The sequence below is a fragment of the Macrotis lagotis genome, chromosome X, assembly GCF_037893015.1.
Source record: "Macrotis lagotis isolate mMagLag1 chromosome X, bilby.v1.9.chrom.fasta, whole genome shotgun sequence".
Lineage (NCBI taxonomy): Eukaryota > Metazoa > Chordata > Mammalia > Peramelemorphia > Peramelidae > Macrotis > Macrotis lagotis.
Genome location: NC_133666.1, coordinates 648,021,889 through 648,049,440, shown reverse-complemented (window position 1 = coordinate 648,049,440; position 27,552 = coordinate 648,021,889). Strand labels below are relative to the sequence as shown.

The 27,552-nt window shown below is 46.3% G+C and overlaps 1 protein-coding gene across 3 annotated transcripts; it reads right to left on the bottom strand.

The window, feature by feature from the left end:
* Positions 1–11,364: 11,364 nt before the first annotated feature.
* On the bottom strand, positions 11,365–27,261 carry ABHD17A (abhydrolase domain containing 17A, depalmitoylase). Of its 3 annotated transcripts, none has more exons than XM_074204670.1 (5): positions 27,179–27,261; positions 23,405–24,000; positions 20,456–20,650; positions 13,369–13,548; positions 11,365–12,289 (listed from the first exon to the last, which is right to left on the bottom strand). In XM_074204670.1, the coding sequence occupies exons 2-5, from the start codon at positions 23,725–23,727 to the stop codon at positions 12,064–12,066; spliced, it is 924 nt and encodes a 307-aa protein (XP_074060771.1). In that variant the 5' UTR covers positions 23,728–24,000; positions 27,179–27,261; the 3' UTR covers positions 11,365–12,063. The 3 variants fall into 3 exon arrangements, with proteins under 3 accessions (XP_074060771.1, XP_074060770.1, XP_074060772.1); XM_074204669.1 differs by lacking the exon at positions 27,179–27,261 and adding an exon at positions 26,520–26,930; XM_074204671.1 differs by lacking the exon at positions 27,179–27,261 and adding an exon at positions 24,857–26,469.
* Positions 27,262–27,552: the final 291 nt, after the last annotated feature.

Below are 27,552 nucleotides of genomic sequence, written 5' to 3'. Positions count from 1 at the left end.
CCTTGGGAGAACAATATGAAAAACAGACCTAGACTTCAAGGACCTTCGGAGACACTGAATGGATGTAACATTTGGAGAAATTAAGTCCCATATTGAAGGAGTTGAACCATACTGGATTACTGAGACAGGCTAGATAAATAGACTATGAGAGGGCCCAAGACAGACCTTTGGGAAGCCTGAAATTAGTAGACATTAAGTGGTTGATGAAACAACAGAGGCAACTGAGAAAGTCCAGTCAAATGGGGGATGAAGACAACAAAGGGCAGGAACAGCTATGGGTTAAAAACTAGGGGAAAAAAGAGTGTCTGGAAACAGGAGTGGTCAGTAATGTTATATGATGTCTGCATCAAGACCAAAGAGATCAAGAAGGATGGGAGATGAAGGAAAAACCATCAGATTTGGCAATTAGTAACCTCGGAGAGAACAGCTTTCATGCATCCAGATGAAGTGATGTTAACTGAAGTCAGATCATCATCAGTTGAGAAGGAAGTGGAGAGAAGTATTGACTTTTTCTAGGAATTGATCCTGTCCTCCTTTTCCCCCAGCATCTCTCCTCTCTCTCTCTCTCTCTCTCTCTCTCTCTCTCTCTCTCTCTCTCTCTCTCTCTCTCTCTCTCTCCTCTCTCTCTCTCTCTCTCTCTCTCCCCCCTCCAAGTTTTTTGTTTGGTTTTTTTTTTAGTTTTTGCAAGGCAATGGGGTTAAGTGGCTTGCCCAAGGCCACATGGCTAGGTAATTATTAAGTGTCTGAGGTCAGATTTGAACTCAGATACTCCTGATTCCAAGGCCAGTGCTCTATCTACTACACCACCTAGCCGCCCCTCCCTCCAAGATTTTCCTTGCTTAATACCTTCTTCCCTGACTGCTCACAAACGTACTTGACTTACTTAAAAAAAATTCTTCACTTGACTCAGTCATCCCCTCAAACTATATTCCTAGATTTCTTCCTCATTTCAGAGATAAATTCCTAGAAAATGTTCTTTACTATAGCTGCCCATTAACCTCTCTACTTCCTGGCTTGACCTCCTACCCCTAATATTCTCCTGCAACTCCAAGTTTGCCTGATATCTCTTATGTATTCAGTTCCAATGATCTTTTCTCAATCCCTAACTTCTCTCAAACTTTTGGTATTGCTGACCACTGGCCTGCTCCTCCCAGATACTTTCCCCTCCTTTGGGAGTGACTGTGGCACTCTCCTGCTCAAACTCCAAAATGGCTCCCTTGCCTCTGATGATAAAATACTTAGCCTGCATTCATAGGAATTCCAGCACAATCTGACTCTACTTCATTTTTCAGATCTCTACCTCCCAGCCAAACTAGATAACTAGCTGCTCCTTAACCTTGGGCTACTGACTCCTCTCTCTCTCTCTTTGGCCCTCATTCCTAGACAAAACACCTCTTTGAATCCTTGCTTTCTTTCAAGGGTGATCTCAAGTACCCCCTCCTAAAAGAATGCCTTCCCAGATCTCCCTGATGTTAGGTGATTATTTCTCTTTACTTCTCTCTTCTCTGTATATATATATATATATATATATATGTATATATATATATATACATATATATATATATATATATATATATATATATATATATATATCTTGTGACATTCCTGCAACAGAATGGAAGCTCCTTTTGGATAAGCCTTTGAGGTATTTCATAATAAATATTTGTTGAGCATGTCAGACCTGGAAGAACCCCATCGAACAGAGGACATCAAAGCTGGGAGGAGCCTCAGAACACCAAAGGTCAGGATTAGAAGAGACACAAGATGCAGAACACAGGTCAGGCCTTGGGACATAGAGCTTCAGAACTGGAAAGGACCAGAGAACTTCAAGTGGTCTTTCAATGGGGGTTTGGAAGGTCAGAGAAATTTCTGAAGGGGGGGAGGGGGGAGCTTCAAAAGAGCTCAGAACAAAACTGAGGCTGCAATTCCAAAAAGTGAACTACTGTAAGAAGCCCACCAGGGTCCCCAGACAGAGAGAGACATCCAGGGCTTTATATCCCTATCAGAAACAGCCTCCTATACCTCAAAATTCTCCTTGCAAAGACACTCCCTTCCTCCTTAAGCCCTTGGGCAATCACTAGGTGGTTAAGGGCCCTGTTTTGGGGCTGCCCTGGTCAGAGGAGGTAGAGAAGGAAGTGGAGGGGGGAGGGGAGGGCCTGAGGTGTGGATCTCTGAGCCTCAGAGAAGGGGCAGGAAGCTGGAGTCTCACAGGAGGCCTAAAAAGGAAAGGGGTAGGTACTCTGAGTGAGTTGTGGATCTCACACAACACCCACACTGAGAGAAAAGTAAATCCAACATTAATGCAGATCCCCATGAATGCTAAGAAACACTGACACATGGATACTCACCCAACAGATTTCCATGGACAGGATCACCCAGGGACACAAGCAATTACACAAGTAAAACCATACAAGCACACACACACACACACACACACACACACACACACATACATATACACACACAAAACCTCTCCCTCACACATACTAATACAATGAAGACACACCTGCACAGGCAGGCCCCACCCATTGGCACGGAAGGCCCTGAATAGGTACCCAGGCACCCTGACACAGACACAAATTATTTTTCCCTCTCCTCACTCTTCCAACCTAAGCCATCTGGTTCCTTTTCTTCCCTAGGGGCTGAGCCATACACTGGGCTTGCTTCACACACACACACACACACACACACACACACACACACACACACCATATACATGCACACATCACATAACACACAATACATAATACATATTATCACAACATACACTATAGCATTCATACACCCCACACATTGTATACACACAGCAACACACACACACATACACCACTACCCTACACACATATACCCACATTCCCATAGATATTGATAGAAACTGAAGCACTTGCCCCCGTTTAATCTTCCAAGATGAGGCCCTGGGGTTAGAGGCCCTATTTAGCGCCACCCACATTCTCTGGTCAGCCCAGTTGTTTTATCCCTGTCCCTGTTCCAGAGGTGTGCAGCTGTGATCTAGAGATCCCTGTGAACAACCTTATAGTGGAGTGAAGGAGAGAAAGCTGGATCTGAAGGCAGAGAGCCTTTGTTGAACCTTAGCTTTGCTACCTCCTACTTGTACAAACTTGTGCAAATTACTTCCCCATTTGGGGCCTCAGTTTGTTCTTCTGTAAGATCAGGGGGGCTGGGCCAGGTGATGTTACGCTAAGGCCCCTTTCAGTTTTGAATCCTCTGTTCTTTCCTGCCCACTCACCACCCAGATTTAGGATGCTAAAGGAAGACTGAGAGGAGGCACTGGGGTGGGGGCTGCAGTTGTACTTGGCTCTCCCCACATCCCATGAGTAGTCCTGATCCCCAAGGAGACCCAGGATTCTGTGTTTTTTCTCTCCTCCTAAAACATCCTGCCTCATATTCCTCCTACCTTCCTTAGGCAAGGAAGGCTGGGAGAGATTGAGAGAGAGAGAGAGAGAGAGAGAGAGAGAGAGAGAGAGAGAGAGAGAGAGAAAATAAATATATGAGTGAAAATCCCCAGCTGAAGGTATGTCAGAAATGCCTCACTCCTCTATGATCTGTGTGGCCACAAGACTCCTTCCTTAACAACAGGCAAGACCAGGCTGTATCTGTACCCTGTTGCCATTTTGCTTTTCCTTCCTCCCTTCAACCTCTTTTTCAAGGACTGATAATCCAATGTTTATTACCTTTGCTACTGTGGAGGGTGTGTCAATCTGCTGTCCTATGACTCCACAAGAAATTTTTGATTCTGAATTTTATACCACCTGGGTCAAAGCCCCCTGTCCCAAGCACCACTCTTGTCTTCCCTCTTGCCCATCCATGGCAACTCCAGGCTTCCAGTGACCCTATCCCAGTCCCTCCTCCCTTCCCATTATGCCTTCTGAAAACTCATTTCTATCATTAACAGAATACTCTTCAGATTAGATCTGCAGATTTCCTCTCTCTCTCTCTCTCTCTCTCTCTCTCCATATATATATTATATATATATGTATATATATATATATATATATATATATATATATATATATAGTTTTTCCTTAATATAAGTAAACACCTTGAGAGCCCAACCATTTTTGCCTTTTCCTAGCTGCTAACATTCAATAAATACTGAATCAAACCATTTCTTGCTGGGGGAGAACTCAGACTTGGATGGGGAACCATTTCTTCTTTCTGATGGCAATCATCCCAACCCTCCTCAGTCTTGTGGGGTGGGGGAAGGGGGTGGAAGTGGCATAGATCATGTGTTCAATGGAATGAATTCTGGACTTGCAGGCAGGACAGACTTGGGTTCAAATATGCCTCAAACACTTTCTAGCAATCATTTAACCTGGCTTCAGCTCCCCTCTACAAAATGCGGCATATTTCCTCTTTCTGGGTCTCACTTCCCTCATCTGTGAAATAAGAAGCTTCTATGAGATGACCTGTGAGGTTTTATCTCTATGAATATTTGTGCTATCCATCTCACAGGATTGTTATAAGGAAAGTGCTTTGTAAAGTGTTAGAGAATTCTTTACACTGTCCAGATGGCAAGGGAATTATGGGAGTTAGCCAGAAGGGCAAGGAGAGATCTTTAGGGCAACTCTTGATCCTATTATCCCTAGTTGGCAGGAGGGGCTCTCTCAAGATGTCTGAAGAGAGCTGGCAGGGCATGGAGGAACAAGTGGAATGAATATCATCGGAAAACAGAACCAGGCCCAAACCTTGAATGCCTTTGCCCCTTCTACTCCCTCAAGCTAATGCAATAGAGACCAGAGTGGCTAGTTCCATAGATTTGAATCTAGAAGGGAATTTTAGAAGTTATCAAGTTCCATCTCACTTTACAGATGAGGAAACTGAGGCCAGAGAAGGAGAAATGACCTTAGAGGTCATCCAGTTCAACCTCCTTATTTTACAGAAGAGGAAGCTGAGGTCAGTGAGGTTAAGCAATTAGCCTAAAGTCACAGAAGTAGTGACTGAGCTTGGAACCTGAATCTAGGTGCTCTGACCCTGAACCCAGAGCACCTGGATTTAGGTTCCAAGCTCAGTCAAAGCATGACTTATCACCTTTTAACTATGTATCATTACTCGAGGTAATCAAAGAATTCCAATTCCATAGGAATCTTATTTCTCATATTTACCAGGTTGAGGGTAAGAAGGTCCACTCTTTTTTGAAGGAACAGAAAGGAGGTAGGCACCACACAGCCAGGTCATATTCACATGCAAGGGTGAATTTCCTTTCCTCTTCTCCAACTCTTCTATTTCTCACCCTCCTTAAATTACCCTACCAGGGGGGAAATGAGAGTAAGAGAAAGGCAGCAGAGGATCCTGAGCAGTGGATCCAGAGCCTCTGGGGCCTCAGAATCAGGTTGGCCTAGATTTACGATTCTAAATCACCGGTGGCCAGGGTCATGTGCAGAAGCCCTTCGTCCCCTCTCAAGGCCCATCTATTATCAGTGAATCCTCAAGGCTTAGTAATAAGTTAGATTTCCCTAGAGAAGGCTGGGTCCTACAACTCCAGACGTTCTCCCAACTTTTAGCCCCTTCTATAACAACACCCCCTTGAGCTACTCAGCCGCCAAAGTAGAGATGTTCCCAAAACTAGAGCTGGGGAAGAGTTTACATTGTCAAAAAAGCACTAGACTTGAAGTCACTTTAAAGGGGCTTAAGACACAGAAAAGATTAGAATCCCTAAGGGAAGTGGTCCCAAGCTGGAAGTATCTCAATATATGAGCTGGGGCTTCTCTGAGTCCTGATTTTCTCATGTGTCAGAAGAGCATCCTTCATGGGAGTGTTGTAACAATCAGCAAAGATCAATATGAAAACCTTTGAAAAGTTTAAAATCACGTGCAGAAAGAAAGGATAACTACTGAACTTTAGAGCTATAAGGACCCTTATGGATGAATCCAAACTTCCCTTCACTTTATAAATGAGGAAAAACAGACTCAGAGACCAGAAAACATTTGTCCAATGTCACACAGCAAGGGACTCCTCAGAATCCTATTTTTAAATGTAAACAAACTATAAAGGATTATAAAGGAAACAGTTGCATGGAAATACAGTTAGCAAAAGTTTTTTTGTTTGCTTTTTTAAAATCATGGATCCAAAGTTAAGACCAACTGCCTGAATTTCACCTATTTGATGGAAACAAAGTAAAGTCAACAAACCTGTATTAAGAGCCCACTTTTTGCCAAATACTAGGTTAAGCTTTGGATTAAGATGACTGTCCTGAAGGACTGAGCTACAACTCAGAAATTCTGTCCTTGGGCCAAACCACAGGAAATAAGGCCTGAGTTGGGAGTGAAATGCAGGAGAAAAGAGACCCTGTAACAGTATCACAAAGTTGTTACTTTGGAAGCTTAGGGAAGCTATTCAGAAGTAGGTGGGGGGCAGTGCTGAGGGGAGAAACTGAGGGGCAGTCACCTTGTTCTCTCTAAATAAGGTGGTGATGTTACTATTCAGTCATTTTAGTCATCTGATTCTTTATGACCCAATTTAGGTTTTCCCCTTGGCAAAGATACTGGAGTGATTTTCTATTGCCTTTTCTACTTCATTTTTACAGATGATAAAACTGAGGCAAATGGGGTTAAGTAACTTAGCCCAGGATCACTTAGTAAGTGTCTGAGATCATATTTGAACTCAGAACTTTCTGGCTCCAGGTCCAGGGTTCTATCTGCTGTGCCATCTAGCTGCATCTTCTAAATTTGGTACCGGCAAAGCCCAAGTCAACTCACCCAAGTTAATGTTCTGGTGAGGGAGAGGTCTTTTGGGGTGGGAGTGGAGAAGCAGCTGAAGCATTAGCTCCAAGGATATGCCATGTAAGGTAGGGGATGTGTGTTAGCTATCAAAGTTCTTCATGACCCTTCTAGCCTTGAGCTAAACTGCCAAGCATTCAAATGTTATTACAGAGAGCTCAACTACAATGGACTGGCCACATTGTTCAAATGCCAAGCATCTGCTTGCCAAAAAGACTGTTTTGAAGGGAACATACTTACCTAGGTCAAGCATTCATAGAGGGATCAGAAAAGGCAATAAATGGAAGATCTCAAGAACTTTGGAAGTATGAAGCATGGCACCAGACCGTTCAGCATGGTGTGCCCTCATCAGAGAGGTACTTTTCTGTCTCAGCAGGACAGAATGGATGCATAAGTGTGTTCACATGGCTTATTTGTGCCCAGCCTGTGGTAGGGCATTCCAAGCTTGGACTGGTCTGATCAGCCACAGTCAGACACATTGTAACTTGTCTCTAACATAGCAATGTCTTCAAGCAATGGTTCTCTTCAAGAATGAAGGAAAACAACCAACCAACCAACCAACTTCTCATATTAAGGCCTGTACTTTCTCTTCTGCTCCTTTTATTTGGGGTTTGCTCTATGCCTGGAATGGCCGCCACCTCCATACTTTACCAATCTTTTACCTCTTCTGGTCCTTACTGTCCAACAAAAACTTGTCAAATGGGGTGGCTAGGTGGTGCAGTGGATAGAGCACCGACCCTGGAGTCAGGAGGACCTGAGTTCCAGCTTGGGGCCACTTCCCCTAGGGCTTCTAATCTTTTCTGTGTCTTAAGGGGCCTTAGACACTTAATTACCTAGCTGTGTGGCCTTGGACAAGTCACTTAACCCCATTTGCCTTGCAAAAAAACCCCTAAAAAAACCCCAACTTGTCAAAGGCCACATATAGAATTTAATATTTATAATTACAATGTAACCCACATTACCAATGAGTATTATAATAATAGACTAATAATACCTCATGAATGGGATTTGAAGTCTGACTGAAACAGCATCTTCTTCAGTAAGTCTTCCTGATACCTTTGGTCTGAAATAATTTTGCTGCAATCTTTTTAAAAATTTTTTTTTGTCTGAAATAATTTTGAAACTTGTAACTCACATAAGCATTTTGCACTTTTGTGATGCATGCATCATCTAATGTATATATTCCTCCTTCACCACCACCCCCAGCCTGACCAGATTGTGGATTCCAAGATTACAGAGGTCTTCTCTTAACCTTGTATCTCCTTTCATTTCTAGTGGTGTTCTGCACCTGGTGGATACTTAATATTCAGTCTTCTTGCAACTTGGCTACTTGCTTTCTCTAGGAAGTGGGAAAGACTTTAAGCTTGGGTATAAATACTAATTAGGCTAGCTGCTCCCATGCTTCTTCCAGCTACCTAGATCCAGGACTCCAAATCCCATAGCCTGGACTCCAAGATGGGGCTCTCCACCAAATCTAAGTTTGTGTGTGTATGTGTGTCTGTGTATGTATGTATATGAAAAGGCACCTCCAAGGGCCTAGAGCATTCCCTTTTTCCCATTCATTTACATTTCCAACCTTCTTCTTGGGCTCTCCCTTCCATCCTTTCCTTCCTTCCTCCATATCACATCAGTTGACAAAATTCATTTTTTACTTCTAAGACATCTCTTGAATTTGTCCCTTTTCTTACTCAGATGGCTTCTTAGTTCAGACTTTCAGTAATTTTACCACTGTTGCAATAATCTTGCGCTTGTCACAAAAAAGACTCTCCCCCCCACCAAAGAGAGGTAGCCCTGGGATATAGACATCCACAGAGAGGAAAGGATGAACAGGATAGGCCTGGCTCCATTGAAGACTAATTCATAGGAGCAGAAGTTTCATGAGAACCCCAGGAGGGAAAGATGTCTAGATCATCACCTATGTTCAATGTGACATGAGTTCAAGGGTATGAACTCAGAAGAGGCTGTCAATTTTTGCAATAGATCACAAGTTTGGAGAGAGCAGTTTCATATGAGAGATGAAGTTAGAAACCAGACTCTAAGGAAAGTCAATGTGATATGAGAAAATGGTAAGTATAAACAGTTCTTTCTAGGAGTCAAGAAGCTGGAAGAGGATGACAGTATGTTTAAGGGGCTATCAACAAGACTGGAGAAGATGCAGCCATGTTTTTAAACAATAAGGCATCTGGATTGGGAGGGATTATACTAAAAAGAGGGGCTAATAATGCAATGGACATTTCTGTTGGAAGATGGAGGGGACAGGAGTGACAGTATTTTTGCCCCATTTAATACCTGATGGATGTTGATGGTGTGCAGAGAATCTGCCTGAAAGAAAATGGGCCACCTCCTTCTCCAAGGCTGAAGCAATTGGAAAAGAAAGTGGGAAATATTGAGGACCTATATTGTTTAGAATTGAAGAGAGCTCAGAATTGTGGTCTTAATTTTTTTTAGTATTTTGTGAAGTCTTCTATTGGGAAAGAGTGGGAGTGGGTTATGAATAGCTTGTGGAAGAGAGAGGTGGTTTAGATGCTGAGAGAAATAGGATTATCAGATATGGGGTGAAATGAAAAGAATTTATGTGATGATCACAATATATGTGGATATTTGAAATTTTGAAAGGAAAAAATTGTTTTCTATAAAATAATTTGTACAAAACAGAACATTCTCCATTTTAGGTTCTCCTCTTTCAAATCACCACTTATACAGCTGCCAAAATAAAATTCTTCAAATATGCTTGTCCATATTAGTCACAAATTTTACTTTTTACTTACCTATTTTCAATTATTTCTCATCTTTAGGATTTGAAACCTGACTTTTTCAAGTCCTCCACAAAATGGTACCCACCTGCCTTTTGTCATGTCATGCTGCTATGGTTACAGATCAGAACCTTAGCTATTCCCAGTACATCTGCCTCTGTGCACTTGTATAAGTTGTCCCCCACATCCAGAACCAACCCTCTCACCTCCAAATCTTAGAATCCATAGGTTCCTTCTTCCCCCACTTCCCAAGTTGTTACAAGTGTTCATTTAGAAACTGCTATGTAGAATTTCACAGGTAGAATCTAACTTGGGTATGTATGGCAACTTCCACAGTAAATGGAATCTCCTTGAGGAATCTGTGGGTTCCAAGTTGAGAAAGATGCCACACGTAGTAGGTACTTAACATGTTGGATTAAATGGATGGAGTTGGAGCAGTTAAGAAACTTCTTCAGACTCGAGTCCTTTTTGAAAAGCCACCTTTTCAGTGAGTTGAAAGTGTGTCCTCAGGATGTCCCCAACTCCAATTTGTCTATGTCATTGCCAGAATGAGCTCTTCTAAATTAATCTGGTCACATTCCTCTGTTTAAAGGCCTTCATGTAGTTCACTTCTAAACCAGGCATTCAAGGCCCTCTTCAGTCTAGCTTTATCCAACCTTCCCAACACTTTAACCTTAGTCACTCCCACCTTTAAGCCCAAGCCCACTCTGAACTTAAATCCATTCTCTTTCTACCCCTTCTGTGGATTGTCATTCCCCTTGCTTGTAATGCCTAAATTTCTCAATCTGTTGAATTTTGATTCATCCTTTCATATTCTTCTCAAATGCCACTTTTTCTGACCCTGGATTCTTAAGACCTTCCTCCTCAAATGTAACTGCAGAGAATTTTACCTGTCATCCATCTTGAAAATGGTATGGATTATGAGCTCCATGAAGGCAGTAGGATGTACACCTAAATATAAACTTAGTATACCCCTAGGGCCTAGCACAATTCATTGTATACTGCAGGGGCTTAATGAATGCTTAACTGCTGAATAAATGAACTAATAATCAGTCACATGGTGAGGGGAGGAGGACCCTTGGAATCTCAGGTTTCCACTTTGCCACATGAACAACTAACTCTTTACAAATATTCTGATTTGACAGATGGCCAAAGCCTGAGTTGGCAGGTCTTGGGGAGAACAGGCCTTGAAAGGTGGGAATGTCTGATAGTCACTAGCTGTGTGACATGACCTTGCAAGTCACTAAACCTCTTATTTAGTCTCAATAGTTCTTACATTTTCTAGTGCACACGGTTAATTGACTGTAGCCCCTATAGCACTATAAAATTACATCTTGTCCATTTCATTCTATAGAAAAGGAACCTGAGGACCAGAAATGGTCACAAAGGTAGGGGATTCAGAGTGAGATTTTTGGCCAGCCCAAGAATTGGCTTGGCTAGGCCAACCCTTGGCTCAACAACTTCTAAGATTCTTCTTGTTTTAAGGACCTATGATGATTCCTTCCTTAGAGCTGCTATGCATGTTGGACCAATTGCCCCAGAAAGCTTAGCCCAGAGGGGTCAAGTTGTCCCAACTGGGGTGTTTTGATTCTATCCATAAGCTACCATTTTTTGGTTGACAAGTCAAAACAGTATCCCATTTTGGCAAAAGCGGTGAAAAAGCACCAAGAACATAGAGCAATTTCTCCTGCACTTGAGTTCTAGATCAAGTTCTTCCACCATGTTAACCTAGGACAAAGCTCTTTGCCTCAGTTTCCTTATCTGACAGATGGGAATAACAATACCTTGTGGTGTTGACCTAACAGTGATCACTTTGAAAAATTACCTAGAAGAAAAAGGCTCAACAGAAATAAATTACAGGGGGAAGGGAACTGTAAAATTTTAAATCTTTAATTTCTTTGTTTTTGCTTCCAAAATGAATGCAGATATATTTCCGTCTATCTGTATATCTGTACATGTTGGGGAAAGTGGGTAAGGGGAATCTGGGTGTCTGAAATCATAAAGGGCCCTGCTGGGAGGGAGCCACCTTGAGGCTTGGGGTGTGGTAGGAATATCCCTCCCTGATTGGCAGGGAGAGGGACGGCAGGTGTTTCTCATGCAGTCACTGCCTTCCCAGAAATTTGGAATTTGGGGGGAGGGATGTTGGGAAGAATGAGGTCCACTGAGGTCCTCCCCTACCACACTTGGCAGATGTATTATTGCTATTGTCCTGGTAGAGGGAAGGGAAGCAGGAGAAGAGGGGGTTTGGATTGCTCAGCCCCTCCCAGGTGGTGGAGGCAGCCCCAGTGTTAGCAGCAGTTTGGGGTCATCACTGCGGATATTTTGGGGAGAAAGATGGGGGTCATTCTGTCCCTTCCCTCTCCTGGAAGGGGAGTGGATGTCAGAAGAGGCCATGGGCACCAGATCCAGAGAGGCAAGCCCAGGGGTGGGGCATCCTCCCCAGTTCCCAATCCTCCAGTGGGCTGACCCTGTTGAGTTCTCACTCCTCAGCAGTGGTTCCAAGCTCCCAGTGGGTTCTCTGGGCCTGTCTGCCTGGTGGCACCCATAGTGCCCCGAGGGGCTCACTGAGGGCCTCAGTTGCGCTGGTTTGTCAGCTCCTGTGAGATGAACTTTCGAAGGCGCTCCAAGTATTGGCTATAGAGCTCGATGTCGTTGTGCCCAGCACCCTCCACCCAAAGTGGCTCCACAGCTTTTGGGCAGCGCTCATACAGTGCTAGTCCATGGGAGAAGTCAATCACCTCATCCTCAGTGCCATGGATTATCAGCACAGGAGATGTGATCTTGGAGACCTTCTCAATGCTGTGGGGAGGGGGATAGAGGTCAAATTTTTTTTGGGATGCATCCAGGGCCCCCACAGATCATCCCACCACCCTGTTCTATGCCCAGACTGGCAAGCTAGAACACTGCCACTGTACAGGGGGGTGGGAGGTTCAATCCCCAGATTTCTTGGCTAGCTCCCTTCTTACTCCTCCCCCCCTACCCCCCCACTCCTGAATTGTTTTCCTTTTGGTAGCAGAAATGATGTTAAGATAACTGAGATGTGCTGAGAGATGGAAGAGACCTCAGAAGTTAATAATTCAGTGCCCAGTCTTCTGCCCACTGAACTACCCTAGGTTAGCTCATCTATCCCACCCCATACCCTGCATTTTGTGGGAGATTGCATGAAATAATGGAGGGGAAAGTACTGGATTTGAAGTCCAATGAGATACAGGGTTGAATACTGCTACTTACTAGAGTTGTATTACCCTGGGCAACTCATTTCTCTCAGATTTCTATAAACTGGGGATTAATGTGCTATATGGCTATGAGTGGCTTTTCTGAGTTTTCAGCTGAATGCTAAAGCCCAGAGAGGCTGTCTTTTTAGCTCAGGATCATCTAGCTACTAAGAAACAAAACTGAACCTAAATCTAAATCCAAGGCTCTAATATGCTAGGCTGGTTTCATCATTTTGGAGGGAATCTGCTCTGCTTACTAGGTAAAAGTATCCCCACCCTCCACTCCCAATTTCAGGAGACTGTCCCAAGTTCCACCAAAGAATCTGACTGGGATCTGGAGATCCTCAGCTAAAATCAGTTGGGTTGAGGACTGGAGCAGCCACAATGCAGGTGGGAGAATTAGGCAATTACTCCCAGATATCTAGAGAGCATCTAGAGATGAGGGGATACCAGCAGGGCCTCCCACTACTTGTTAGGGCTAGGGAGATTCCCCAGACACCAACCAAATCAACATCCCTTACATCCCTCACATTGCTACAGCACATTCAACTTCCCAAAGCTGAGATTTGAACCCAGGGTCCTTCCAAATCCTCATCTTGAACTTGCTGGAGTTTCCCATCACCCCCCCCCCCCCGGTGCCCTCAGACAGGGGAATTCCCTCACTTGGGGAAGGCGTCAAAGCAATAGGTCTTCTTGGTGTCAGGGAAGGCGACCCTCATGCCTGAGGTGAGGGGAGAATGCAGCACCACAGCAGCACACTCGTAACGTGAGGCCAGGTCCACGGTGGGCACGGTTCCAATGCTCTGCCCATACAAGATGATGTTCTCTGGGCTGATGCCATACCTGGTAGAGAGGGGCAGCTGAGTCATTTACTGAGCCCAGATCTGCCCCCCCTCCAGATATAACCCAAGCACAGTCTGAAAAAGCTGAGAGCCATTTCACAAGTCATTGAGTCAAAGCTGCCCCCCCCCATTTACAGGGGAGGCTCACAAAGGCAGGTCACCCAGGCAAAAAGTGGCAGAATGAGGTTGCCCCACCCACCCCTACCCCCTGGACTCTTTCTACTGCATCCCACTTTAAGATCTGGGATTTCTCTGGGGTGGATCCATCGATCCATCACCCCTGCAGATCAGAGCCCCTCTGGGATAAGCATAGGCTGGTTGAGTTTGTTGCAGCTATTAGGGTGAGGAACCCCAACAATCTATAAGTAGCTACACCACAATCTGGAGAGATTTGCCAGACCTAGAGAGGCACAGGTCACCTCCATGCTAGGAGGGGTTAGAAGAGGATTCTGGTAGGATAATAACAACACACCTCTTATTTGTGGAGCGCTTTAAAGCTCTATTTGAGGTGATACAGATCCACGTAACTGTGCTGTGATCACAAGTGCAGGCAATCCCATTTTACATATGAGGAAACTAAGCTCAGAAAGGATAAGTGATTTGCCAGGTAGCCCAACAACAGTTTGAACCCAAGTACCAATTCTGACTAAATGCTCCTCCTACCACTCCACATTGGTAGTTAGAGCCTACCTAGTATATATTTATATTGTATTTATATATACATATCTACAGGTACATATACAAATCCGGTATACATGTTTAGTTTATCCTTCCAAGGGAAGAGGAGAGCTGACCTGCTTAAGTCCCACAGCTAGTTTCAGAGCTGTGAGAATTATCGATTCTTAAGACTCCAAGACCAGTATTCTATTAATAATGATGATGAATTCCTCATATTTTATGCTTAAGGGATTATAAACGTTTCCTTACAACCCTATGAAATAGATAGCATACATCTTACTATCACCATTTTACAGATGAGAAAACCAAGTCTCAGGGAGATTTCCGGATTTGCCTAGTACCATAATCAAAGATTCGAATGGCCTTGTATTCCTTCCTGCCCTGCAAAGGAACAGTGGGTCAGGCAGAAGGGAAGTGGGGAATGCTACATTTAACTCCTTGCGTGGAGGGGGGGCAGGACCTACTCTTTTCCTGTACACATCTTTCAAGGTCAGTTCAAATCCTGTTTCTCTGGGAAACCTCCCCTATCCTTTCCAGCCCATGATATCTTGCCTTTACCTATAGCCATTTGTCTGTCCAAGTTATTAGACCCTGTGGGTACACTGCCTCGAGGTTAGTTCTTGTATTTGTCTGGGCAGAAATTATATGAAAGAAAATTTCACCTTTTACATAAAGAAAAGCTTTCCCAACAATTACAATAGTCCAAAGATGGAAGTGTCTTCAGATTAAGTGCACATTAGATAGCTATATATGTTGGAAAGGTCTGGCAGAACCACCCCTGAGAAACCTTCCAACTTTTACGTTTTCTATAATTAATTATAATTATTAGATTTTGATCGTCTCCAAAGCAGGGCCAGGTCTTATTTGTAGGAGTGCCTGCCTGTGAGCTCTTTAGTGAAAGGAACTAGTCCTCTCCCAGGATCACCAGTAGGCGGCGATGTCGTCGGCTCAGCTAGGGTAGAGAACATGGTTTCACTGTATTGCAGCCTTTCAAAGATCTCAAAGCCCTTGAGGAAGATCCAGAAAACCTTTGTGATAATTTTTGTCTTCACTGAATAAATGGAGCAGTAGAAAGTTAAATTGTAATCATGGGACTTGGGTTCAATCCTTGACTCTGCCACTGACTTAACTATGTGACCTTGGGTAAGTCCTTTCCTGAAAATGTAGGTACTGGTTTTCTGAACTGCAAAATGAGTACCTACATTTTCAGGAAAGGACTTACCCAAGGTTTTATCAACTGTGAAGGAAAGCCCTAGGGGTCAGATTCAATAATGAATCTGAAGACACTTTGTAACAATAATAATGCACAGGATGGTAATTACATGGAAGGCAATAATGATATATTGGGAAGAACCTGGCACTTGGAGATGGTCAACATTCAGGGCCAGTTCCTCTACTGGCTAGCTGTGTATTTTCGGCAGGATATGCTACCTCATGGGCCTTTGATTCCCTCCCTTATAAAATGGAGATAATCAAACTTGTACTGTCTACTCAAGTCATCTATCTGATGTAAGGGAAGTGCTTGGTAATAGAGAGCACATGTATGGTCACTCAATTCTGGGGCTTCCTTCAAGTTGGCCTGCCAAAGATGAAGGAAGCAGCCTCTCCCAGGACCCCTCTTTCCAATTCCCAAAGGAGAAAGACTTGAGGCTGGGCAAAGAGGAGAGAAGAGACTGAAGGGAACAAAGAACTAAAGGTCCTTTTAGCCCAGGAATGACCCACCCATGTCCATGGATGGAGGGCTCATGTCACTTCTTCCTGGGTACTGAGTCAACTTCCAGCTGGAGGTGTGGCCTGGGCTCTGGCACCACTCACACACCCCTTCCTAGACACCCCCATAACTACAACAGCCTTGGGGGAACTTCTGCTGACGGTGGTGAGCTGGTGCCTAGGAACAGTGCCCAGCATGTTTCCTTGGCAACAGTGGACTTGCCAGCCTCCCCCACCCTAGTCCGCCCTCAGGCTCCACTGCCAGCTGCTGCTTCCCACCCCCTGCCCCCTTGGGTCTTAGGAGCAAGTGGAACCGGTTGGGGCGGGGGTACTGAGGAAGGGCAGGGCCTTGGGTATGTTCCTGCAAGAGGATGGGCCCAGGTAGGGGAGACTGCAAGGGGAGGGTCAGAGAGAGGAAGCTATTTGGAATTCTTAAGAGGAGCTCATGGGAAAAGCAGGGGCCTGACTAGCTCTGAGTCCTTCTTCTCTCCCTAGTCTAGGGATTCAGTCTCTGAACTGGATACTGGTTGCGGAGAGCAAGGAGGGATCCTTGAGATCACCTCATCCAAACTGAGATCCAGAGGAACAAGGTGCAATACACCATGGGATCTGACCCCAGACCCCCTAATCCAACTGCAGCAGATTTGGCGATGGTCCTGTCTCCTTGGTAAAGCCTGCACAGAGGAGCTCCAGGGAAAGAACAATGGGTTTAAAGGCAAAGGTCCTAGGTTCAAATCCAAGACCCATTTACAATCTAAGTGACCCTGTAAAATGAGGGGGTTGAACTAGATGCCCTTTGAGAGTACTTCCCACTCCAAACCTGGCCTCATGTACAACTTGACCTAGAATAGGAATGGTCAGCTTGGAGATGCTCCCCAGGAGGATGGCGAGAGAGCTGTGACTCTGGTGGCCATTTTGTAGCAGCCTCTTTACAGGAGGGTTTAAGCTGATCTCTCCCTTCTCCTAGCCCTGATGATACATCTGGGGGCCAGGATTTCTATTTTTTGGGGGGGTTTGCAAGGCAATGGGGTTAAGTGGCTTGCCCAAGGCCACACAGCTAGGTCATTATTAAGTGTCTGAGGCCGGATTTGAACTTAAGTACTCCTGACTCCAGGGTCGGTGCTCTATCCACTGCACCACCTAGCTGCCCCAAGCCAGGGTTTCTTGCAAAGATTTAAAATGAAAAGAGAGAGGGAGAGAACTAGAAGAGAACTGGGTTCAAATCCTAGCTTTCCTAGTGAACCATGTAATTTACGCTAAGTTCTTTATTTGAGGGCCTCAGTTTCCCACTTTAAAAAAAAGAGGGATTTGGACTATCTCTACATAGTCTTTATGATACAGTTACAAATAACAAGAGTAACCACTAGTGAATATATTGATTTTTGAGGTTTGCAAAGTGTAGTACCTCATCTGAGTCTCACAATGACCCTGTGAGGTGAGTACCTCAGGTATTATCTATTATTTCCATTTTACTGGTGAGAAGACTGAGGCTCAGTAAGACAAGATAGTCTGCCCATTGTCAACCAGTTGGTCAGTCAGATGGTGAGAGGCAATATTTGAACTCGGTCCTTGACTCCAGGACTATTAGACTGCAATGTCTCCCTAAACTTATGAACACCAAACTCCATCACCAAGTCTGTGCCCAGGCATATTGAATTCCTAGCCTAAAGGAAGAATCCTTGTCCTAAAGGGGCCTGCCCACCATCCTCTGACTGAAGGTTAGAAGGCATCTGAGTAGCAATCTAGGCCCTCTCACAGCTTCTACACTGTCCTTGTCCCAAAGTCAACCCATTCCAGGTGGGAGTAGCTCTCCCTGGAGGCAAGCCCAAGCTGGCCTCTTTTCAACTTCTAAGCTGTTGCTCCCTCCTGTGACAAATCCTCAAAAGCAGTTATGTCATCCTGTGTGGTTCTAATCACCCCATTCCTTTGATAGTTTTGCAGCCAAGGCCATTCACCTGCCTGTAGAGTACTAATGCTATTTCTCAAATGTGTCACTCAGAAGTGAAGCCAGTACTCCAGGATGTGGTTTGACAGGGGCCAAGCAAAGGGGACCATGAGTTCCCTGCTCCTCAAGTTTAGGAGAGTTTCCTCTCCTAAAGTAGTCCAAGTCTGCATTAATGCTACTGGCTTATCATATCAATTACTCATAATAAGCTCAGAGTCCACTAAGGTCCCCAGATTGTTTTCAGATGAACTGCAATCTAACTGTGCTCCTCCTTCATCATATACAATAAACAGGTGACTTTTTGAACCCAAGTAAAAGACTTTCTCATTATCTCTCAGTTACATCATTGTCATCTCATGTAATTCCACCCTGGATCACCTGACTGTGCCCTCCAGGTTACTCACTGCCCATCCCAGCTCTTTGTTACCCACAAAGTTGATGAGCACGCCATCCATGCGCTTATCTAAGGAACTGCTGAGACTGTTAACCACCACAGGGCTAATAAGAAATGAGAAACCCCACCTGAACTGCATTTCAGATTGATTTCAGACCTCTTAGTATCACTCAGTCAGTTCTAAGTCTAGCTCACTGTCCTGTCATCTGGTTCACATCTCTCCATTTTTACCAAGGGAAGAGCATGAGAGACTGTCCAATGTCCAACCTGGTACTCCCTAAGCCAGATTTCTCATCCTCCTGACTGATCAGTTTAGGAACCAATCAGCCTGGCTGTCACTTTCCTCTTACCACCAGCAACCGCATACCTATCTGGACCTCCAGAGACCCTGCTCCCAAACCCACACCTAGGAACTGAGGAAAGCTGCTTTGGCTATGAATGGAAGGCTAAATGAAATCTCCCCTCAAACCCTCCATCTAATCAGCCCCAGTCCAAGAGCCCAGTTACACATCCCAGAAGGACAACAGAACCCAGTCAGCAAATGTCCCACACAACCAAATGCACACTCTTCCAGCCACCATTTTCCATCATTTACTTGCAGAATAAACAAACATTACTGGGAAGAGCATGACAAACCACCTCCATTTGGCTCTACGTCTAATTTCTGAGTTTAGATCACAAACTGCCTAGATCAAAGTTGCCTTTTCTGGTTCCCAGTCTTTATTTCCTCTTCAGTGATGAGCTTGAGCTTCCAAAGTTTCTACCCATCTCTTCTACTGGGTCAATCTAAGCTGATTCTATTTTCCCTTTTCCTTTCTCCTCACCTGCTCTATTTGGCCAAACAGACCCATGTGCTGTTTACTTTATGGGACATGCCATTTCCAGCTTCTCCTGGGGATGTTCACAGTGTGTGGTCTTCTCACCTCTACCTCTTGGAACTCTGAGATCCCTTCAGGCTCTTCAGCTCATGGGCTACTTCCTTTAAGGGACCCTTCATGCTTCCTCCAGTTGAGAGGATGCCCTCCAACCCATCACCATACATCGATGTGAATGTGTATGTATGTATGTAGATATAAAGAGAGATCAGGTACTCTTTCATTTCCTAATCTGTGAACAAGTTCTAGCCTAGTCAAATGTAAGCTTATTGAAGGACAGGACTGTCTCATTTTTGAATTTTCATTTTCCTAGAACACAGCAGAACCAGAACACTGCTTCCTGATTAACTGATGAAACCATTCTGGCTCTATGTGAGAATAGATTTCTCTTCTAGATGTTCACTAAATATCCTTTTTTATTTATTTTTAAATTTTATTTAAGGCAATGGGATTAAGTGACTTGCCCAGGGTCACACAGCTAGGCAATACATGTCTGAGGTCACATTTGAACTCAAGTTCTCCTCACTCCAGGGACAGTGCTATTGACTGTGCCACCCAGCTTCCCCTTTTTAATAGTGTATTCTAGAACTTTTCCAGAAATCAAGACAATCAGGAAGGCAGGCTTTTTTGGTCTAGTTTTTGCAAACTAGTTTCTTTTTTGAAAATGGAAACAATATTTGTTCTCCAACCCTGAGGTACCTCTCACTTTCTCTACAATATAAAGTAGCCTATATACAACAGAGATTTAATTGTGGGAGTTCAGTGGAAGGAAGATACAGTATAGGCTGGTATGTTCAGGGACAATTCCATGGAGGGGGAGGACTCAGGCAACCTTGAGGTCAGGAAGGGTTTGGAAAAAGGATGGAGAGAGCATTCCAAGGTAAGGGAAACATAAAAGGGGCTGGTGATTAAAGGAAAGAGGGAGACTGGCATGGCTAGGGGTAGCACATCAATCTGGGAGAGCCCAACTAGCTAGAATGGTACCATGGAATAAATCCTAAGAAGTCTTGAGAAAGGACAAGAAAAGCAACATGGTGTAGTGAAAATAGAATGGGATTTTCAATCATGAGACCCAAGTTCAAATCTAGAGTCGACTAGCTATAGCTGTGTGACCTGTTTGCTTCTCAGAGGCTCCTTGCAAATAGCATCTCTGACCAACAAGCTGAGGGTCAGAGTGTGGGGCAATGGTGCAGTCCTAGCTCAGCCCTGTTTAGCCATCTGTGGACTGTGGGGAATCCACTTCTTTCTGCCCTACCCTCCCAGGAGGTGGGCTCTCACTGCTTCCACCATGCAGGTACTAACTCACCTGGTCCGAAGGGCCTGCCAAGCAGCATCAATGTCAGCATAGAGATTCTTCTCAGAGGGTTTTCCTGAGCTCACCCCATAGCCTGAGTAGTCATAAGAGAAGATGTTGCAGTTGATGCGGGTGCCCAAGCCAATGTAGAAGCTGCTCATCTGACCCAGGTCCACTGCATTGCCATGGGAGAATAGAACTGTGAACCTGAAGGGGTGAGAAGAGCAGAAGGCAAGTCCTGGTCACTGCAAGCTCCTCCCCTCCAGGAGAGGCACCAGCCTGGAGAAGAACAGATCTGCCACCCACCTAACCTCAACACCTCCAAAAAAACCTAAAGCATAGAAATCTTCACGTGCTCCAGTGGCTACTCTCCCCCCTTACAATTTTCAGCTCTTAAGAGGTCTCAAAGAGAAATAAGCAATTTAAAAGGGTAAACACCAGAGAGGAACAGGGTTGGCAGGTGTCAGACCCAGGCAGATTGGTTGGCCCAGACAGATACTCTCTCCATCTCCAGATACCTCCTGGTTAGCAGTATTAAGAAAAAAACCAAAACTCGAATTTGTAGGTCGCTCTGGGTTGTACAAATCTCACTTCCCTAAGAGAGAGTACAAGAATCACTATAACTTAGGGAAGTTGTTACACGATTTGCCAAGACTCCCAAAGCTAAAAGAGGCAGAGCTGAGATTAGAAGCAAGGTGTGCTACCTCCAGGTCCCACTAAGGCATGGATTCCCTACACTTGTATGACCGCTGGCCCAAACTTCTCCACTGCCTTCTCTCACTCATCCCCATAAGCATCTATTGCCCAGGCTCCCTGACACTTCCATCTGGGAATTCAACTCCACCAATACTGATTCAGCCCCAACTATAAGAAAGAGAAGGAAGCATCACAGGAAATCTGTGACACCCCAGAAGGTGCCAATGCCCTCTCTGGGACCCAGTGTTCTTCCTTGTGTCTTGCTTCTTCTATTTCCCAATCAGAATGACTGTTGCTCTGGCTTCTGGGGTTGAAGTCAACCGCCGAGGACCAATTCTGGAGGCCAAGTCTGAGGCAATGGAAGGGCCAAAAGGCTGGCTCCAGCATCACTGCAGCCTGTCACCAAAGTCTCTGTCATTCCAGGGATAGAAGCTGCTTGCTGGAATCTGCTCTGGAAGGATGAGCACCCACAGTACGACCGTTTAAGTGCTTAAAGCCATCCCAGTCTCTCCCCTACTCCTCAGTCCCCCACCAAGGGAAAATATGTGGTGGAAAGAGTATAAGAGCAGAAGTAAGGAGAAAGACTTAGCTCTAGTCTTGGCTTGGCCACTGTCCCTGAAGAAGTGCTAGCTCACCTCACTAAGCCTCAATTTGCTCCATTATTAAAATGGGAATAATATTTGCACTTCTACTGATATGTGACTTTACAAGGTAATTGTGAGATTTAAATGAGATGAGATATATGTCCTATTCTCTTCAGCACTCTAGTTCTCTCTTCATGTTTCAGCCAAGCTGCCAAAATTATCTTTCTAAGGCACATTTCTGACCATGTCACTCTTTTGTTCAAGAACTGTAAGTAGCTCCCTGTGACTGTAAGGTAAAATTTAACCCCTTTGTTTGGAACATAAGGGTCTCTACAATGTAGGAGCAGTCTATCTTTCCAACCTTATTTCACTTTATCCCCTTCTTTTACCCAGTCAATGTTCCAGCCAAACAATTTGCTCTCTTCCTGCTGTTTCCTGACCACATCCCTTCCTTTTCCCATATTCATGCATTCCCAAAGGCCTCAAGCCTGGAACACCATCTTCCCCCTACAGTGGTCTGGAAAAACCTCTGCTCTTTGAAGATTCAAGTTTAGGAGCTATCTCCTTCACCACACCTTATCTATTAACACTGGCAAAAGGAATTTTTCTCATATTTTCTTGGAATCATTTTGTTTGTATTTTTTTCTTCCTCTGAAATGGTCTCCCCAGTAGGGATGGAGCTAGCCCCGTGATATCACTGGTATCACCAATTCTGCAGTGTCTGAAGAGAGCTGCCTGGAGTCCAACATGGTTAATCAAATGATTGAATCACGATTACCAAGTCAGATGTGCCAGCAGTGGAACTCGAAGTTGGGTCTTCCTGGTTGGTTTTCTAGAGACTGCTCTCCACTGAATCTCTCTGACCTTGTATTATACCTATTTTCATTCCATTAGAGTATGAGTTCCTTAATACCATCAGTAACAAATGTCATTCTTCCTCTTTGAAGCCCAAGGCCAAGTACACTCTCCTACATAAAAGGCCCTTAACAAAAGTCTTCAATTTATTGAGTGTGGAAGGCTTTGGCAAAATAGAAAGTGTTTTAAAGATGCCCAGTAATCACCAGACCCAGATTCCCCCAATACTGGCCATGTCTACCAGGTACCAAAAGGGGTAAAGAGGGCCTGAAGTGGCTTAAAGAAGAGAGAGAGGGTGGAGAGTAAGGACAGAGAAAGACCACCAGAAGAAACCAATGCCTTGGATGAAGGATATATACCTTTTATTAATAGAAACACTGCCTAATGCTATGCTCAACTGTTGGTGCCCTCATCACCGTGCCAGGTCAGATGCCACTTGTCAAGTCCTTTTCACACCTCTCAAGCTTCTGACCAGAGAAGCAGGTGCCCAAGCCTTTTTGGGCATCTTTATTCTGGCTCTGATAATCATTAGCTAAGATCAAGGGCCCCAGTTTCTTCATCTGGAGAAAGGGATAACCAACCCTACCTGCATTACCCACACTTCAGAGAGTTCTTGTTAGGAAAAGACTTTCAAGAAATGTTGAGTTACTTTGCCACACCCATATTCAAATGGCACGTTGTAAAACACATACACAAACATACACACAAAGACACACGGAGACAGAGACCCACACACTTCAATGAGGGTTTAAAGCAGAAGAATTCAACTCCCAAATGGCCGGAAGAAAGAGGTCCCAGAGCCAATCCTGCCACAGAAGACACTTACCTGGCTCCTGGCACACAGCGGACGTACATACAGGAAATGCGGTTCCCCCGACTGCTCTTGGTAAAGAAGACTTCAGTCGTGTCTAGATCACGCTGTGAATACTGGAAGTCGGCTCGCTCCGTCAGATGCAATTTCCAGCGTCCCAGGGCCCCCCCAGAGCCCCGCCCTGGGGTGGAACCCCCTCCACTGGAACCCGGCTCAGGCTCTGCCACAAGGGAATAGGTAGGCTCTGGAGGCAGGAAGGCCAATTTGGCTGCGATTCGGCCAGGACAGGGTGGACAGCAGAAGAGGCAGCAGAGTTCGCTGATGGATAGGCCGTTCATGGCGGAGAGGGAGTCACACTTATGTGAGGGAGGACCCCCAGATTCAAGGCTACAGTGCCCAAAGCTCTGGGGATACAATGTCTTCAAAGCAGAATTTGCTTTTTATTTTTTGTTTTCCAAAACACAAGTGGGAAAGACCGTGCTGTGCTTCCCCTCAGCCTCCACCCTGTACAAAGTACCTGTTAGGAGAGCTGGACAGGAAACCATTGTGGTCCGAGCCCAGCCATAAGGGGCACCCGGGCCGTTCTCCTCCAAGCTCTGGCTAGAAAAGGCCTGTGTGAGATAAAGGAAGAAAAAAGGAGGCCATGAGAACAGTGTGGAAAAAGACCCATTATGCTCAGGTTGTTCAAAAGCCCAAACCCAGGCAAAGGAGCTCTGGCTCTTATCTCCCACCCTGTGCATGATGGTGGAACTTTTTAAGGAATCCAGAAACATGTCACCATTCACCCAAGAAGACCGTGAGGAAATCTTGGGGAAGGAAAGCAGGAAAGTGTGACCCACCATCATACAAGAGAAAGGGTAAGAACCACTCCTCGGGTGATAGTATATGCACAGAGGCTTTAGAGATCTAGAAGGGTCCTTGTGATAGGAGGGGAAGCTGAATTTCAAAGGAAAGGACTTGCCAGAGATCACAAAGGCAATAAAGTGGCAGACACACAAGCAATAGGAGAGCTCCCTCCTAAGAAGGTGGTTCTGAACTAGGGGCATCCTAGAATACCCACTGCTTTGAGACTCTTCCAAGTCCTACAAAACAAACAGCACAAAGAAGGGAGGCTTTCCCTAAGGTCAGCGAACAGATCTGTTTCATCTACCTGACCAAGAGATCTGCCCCCAAACACAATGCACCCCACCGTTTGATATATTATAGCTCTCACAACAGACATACACAGACTCTCTTTCTCATGCATACGTTCTCCAGAAACATCCATCAATCATTTTTCCTCATACAATCTGCCATGTAGTCTGCAGTCTCATTATCTAGGCCATGCACACACTCATACACACAAAACACAATCACAAAGATACACACACAGACAGCTCCATACAGGTGCAATCCCAGGGCTTCTCCCTCCTCCTCACCACATACACATGGTGGTCACAGATCTCACAGGTTGCTCATGTGTCTTACCCCCACATTTCACAAACTATGCAGTAAACCTCTCCTATATGAGCAGGACCAGAGTTCACGGTCCTGTGAACCATACCTCTGAGCACTTTCCTCACTCACACAATAACTCCTTGGATACATCTGCCTCTCATGTACACACACTGTCATCGTGATGTCACTTAGGTTTTTCTGTGTCATACAGGCCCTTGAGCATCACTCATAAAGTCTCTCCCACAAGCCCCCTCTCCTCAGTCTCTCCCATATACACTCTCTCACTAGTAGGGTCTCCCAGCCACACACTCACTCTCAACATCTCGCAATCACACACAACTTCCAGGTCAGTGAATCACTCAGTCACACACCCTGTGTCTCACAGAGTATCTCATACACAGAGCAATTGGCACAAACGGTCTCTTTAGACAGCTGTCTCATATCCATGGATCACCACACTGTGTGTCTGTTGCAATCCAGTTATACATACACTGTGTATCATATACCTTGTGTTCTGCACAGCCTGGCACACAAGCTCACAAAACCCTGGGATACACACACAAGCAGTGAGGCTCATACACAGTGTCTGTTCATACAATAAATGTGCCCAGTGTGGGGATCCCATACCTCATCTCTCTCTCTCTCTCTCTCTCTCTCTCTCTCTCTCTCTCTCTCTCTCTCTCTCTCCTGATACACAGTGTCTGTTGCCCAGCGTGGAGATCCAATAAATACACACACCCACAAATATAAACACGCATGCACACATACCTGTGATAGTTTCTGTTAACAAAATAAATGTTGCCCAGTGTAGGAATTCTATATCCTATTACACACACACACACATACACACACACACACCTGTGATATAGTGTCTGTTCACACAATAAATGCTGCCCAGTGTGAGGATACCATCCCCTATTAAACACACACACACACACACACACACACACACACACACACACACACACACACACAGATATACTGTGTCTGTTCACACAAAAGTTGCCTAGTGTGGGGACCCAATCACCCAGACACACCCCTGTGATAGTGTCTGTTCACACAATAAATGTTGCCCAGTGTGGGGATCCACTGCACACAGTCACACAGAGACACACTACCCGGGCTGTACCCAATGTCTCAATGTCATTATCCACTGGCTGTCCCACAGAGCAGTGTATCGATTATTACCCAATGACAGGCCCACCCAGGGTCTAGGTACCATCAGGTTGTATGTACCCCACACCCTGTGACACTCCCAGGGCCTCTCCTCCTAATCAGTCCCCAAACGCTGTTTGATTTCAAGGTTTCCAATCTAGAGGCACTGAGACCTTGGGCTGGAGATAGAAAGCAAGGCACTAAAAAAGCCCCTGCCCTCAACGAGCTGCCATTCTCATAATAAAGCCCCTCCATGAACCTCTAGGGGCTGTAAATGGCTAGCAGGTACAAGATCGGCCAGGTAGATGGAAAGTGATCTCAGCGAGGAGGAGGAAGGCACTAGCAGCTGGGGCACCTGGGAGAGAGGCCTGTCCTGGAGGAAGTCCGGGAAACCAAGGGGGGCAGAGGTGAGGGGCCTGGCCCGGTGGGCAGCTTGGAGCCCAGCCTGCCAAGGGAGAGGGGGTCCAGGTTGGGATCCCGGAGAGGGAGGAGGGGGGTGCCTCTGCCGGAGCCGCCTCCACGCTATTGGAATCCCCACCTCTGTTCCCTAAGCAGGGTCCTGTCCCCCGGGGACCTCACCCCCAGGGATCCAGGCAGGCAGGCAGGCAGGGTCTCACAGTCCAAGGCCCCCAAGGAGTGCTTGCTCCAACATACGCAGTGCCTCTCCAAGCCGGGTCTGCTCCCCCAAGGAGCTCGTCACCAGTGCCGTCTTACACACCCCGGGAGATGCCCGCCTCTGATAGGCCTTCTGGCCGGCTAGGCAATAAGCATTTATGATGCGCCTACTGTGTGCCAGGGATTCAAGCAGAGCTCCACGGGCTCCGGGCTGTCACACTGGTTCCAAACCCTTTGGGGGGGTCGACCCCCGGCCCGGGGCTGTCTCCCTGTCCCTGGGGAGGGGGGTCCTTTCCCACTCCCCCCGCACCTGTGTGTGTCCCACCTGGCCCTGGGATCCGGGGGGGGGGTCCTGTCCCCTTCTCCCCCTTCCCCCTCCTCCCTGTCCCGGGGGCCACGGGGCCGTCCCGGGCCAGTGTCCGGCGGTCAGGCCTCGCGCCCCCAGCCCGGGAAACGGTCAGGTCCGGCCCTGGGCCTGGTCCTCCCCCCCCCCCCGTCCCCCCCCGCCTTCCCCCGCGGACCGCGGTGGGGAGGAGGAAAGGGAGGAGGGGGCCCGGCCCCCCCAGCTTCGGCCGCACTCACCGCTCCGGGCCGCCGCCGCCGCCCCCGCCGCGCCCCCCGGCCCCGCGCTCCATGCCCGGCCTGGCCCCCGATCCCGCCCCCGGCCCCGGCCCGCTCGGGATCCAGCCGCTCTCCGCTCGTCCTCACCGCTCCGGCGGATGTGGAGGTGAGGAGGAGGCGCTGCTCCCCCGCCCGGCCCCCCTCCCGCCACCCCCTCCCCCCAGGAAGTGAGGCGATCCGAGGGGCGGGACTTGGGGAGAAGGGCAGGGAGGGGCGGAGCCGGGAGGGAAGTGGGGAGGGGAGGCAGCCGAGAGGAGGGAGGGAGGAGAGGAGAGGGGACCCTGAGGAGGGGGAGGGGATCACTCGAGGTCGGGGGGCAGAAGGGAAAGCGTGGA

Coding starts and splice junctions, on each gene's coding strand:
- ABHD17A (XM_074204670.1), bottom strand. CDS start 23,727: ATGAACGGCCTATCCATCAGCGAACTCTGCTGCCTCTTCTGCTGTCCA. Junction 20,651..23,404: donor CGCTGTGTGCCAGGAGCCAG/GTAAGTGTCTTC, acceptor TCACCCCTTCAG/GTTCACAGTTCTATTCTCCC. Junction 13,549..20,455: donor TGGCAGGCCCTTCGGACCAG/GTGAGTTAGTAC, acceptor CCTCTCTACCAG/GTATGGCATCAGCCCAGAGA.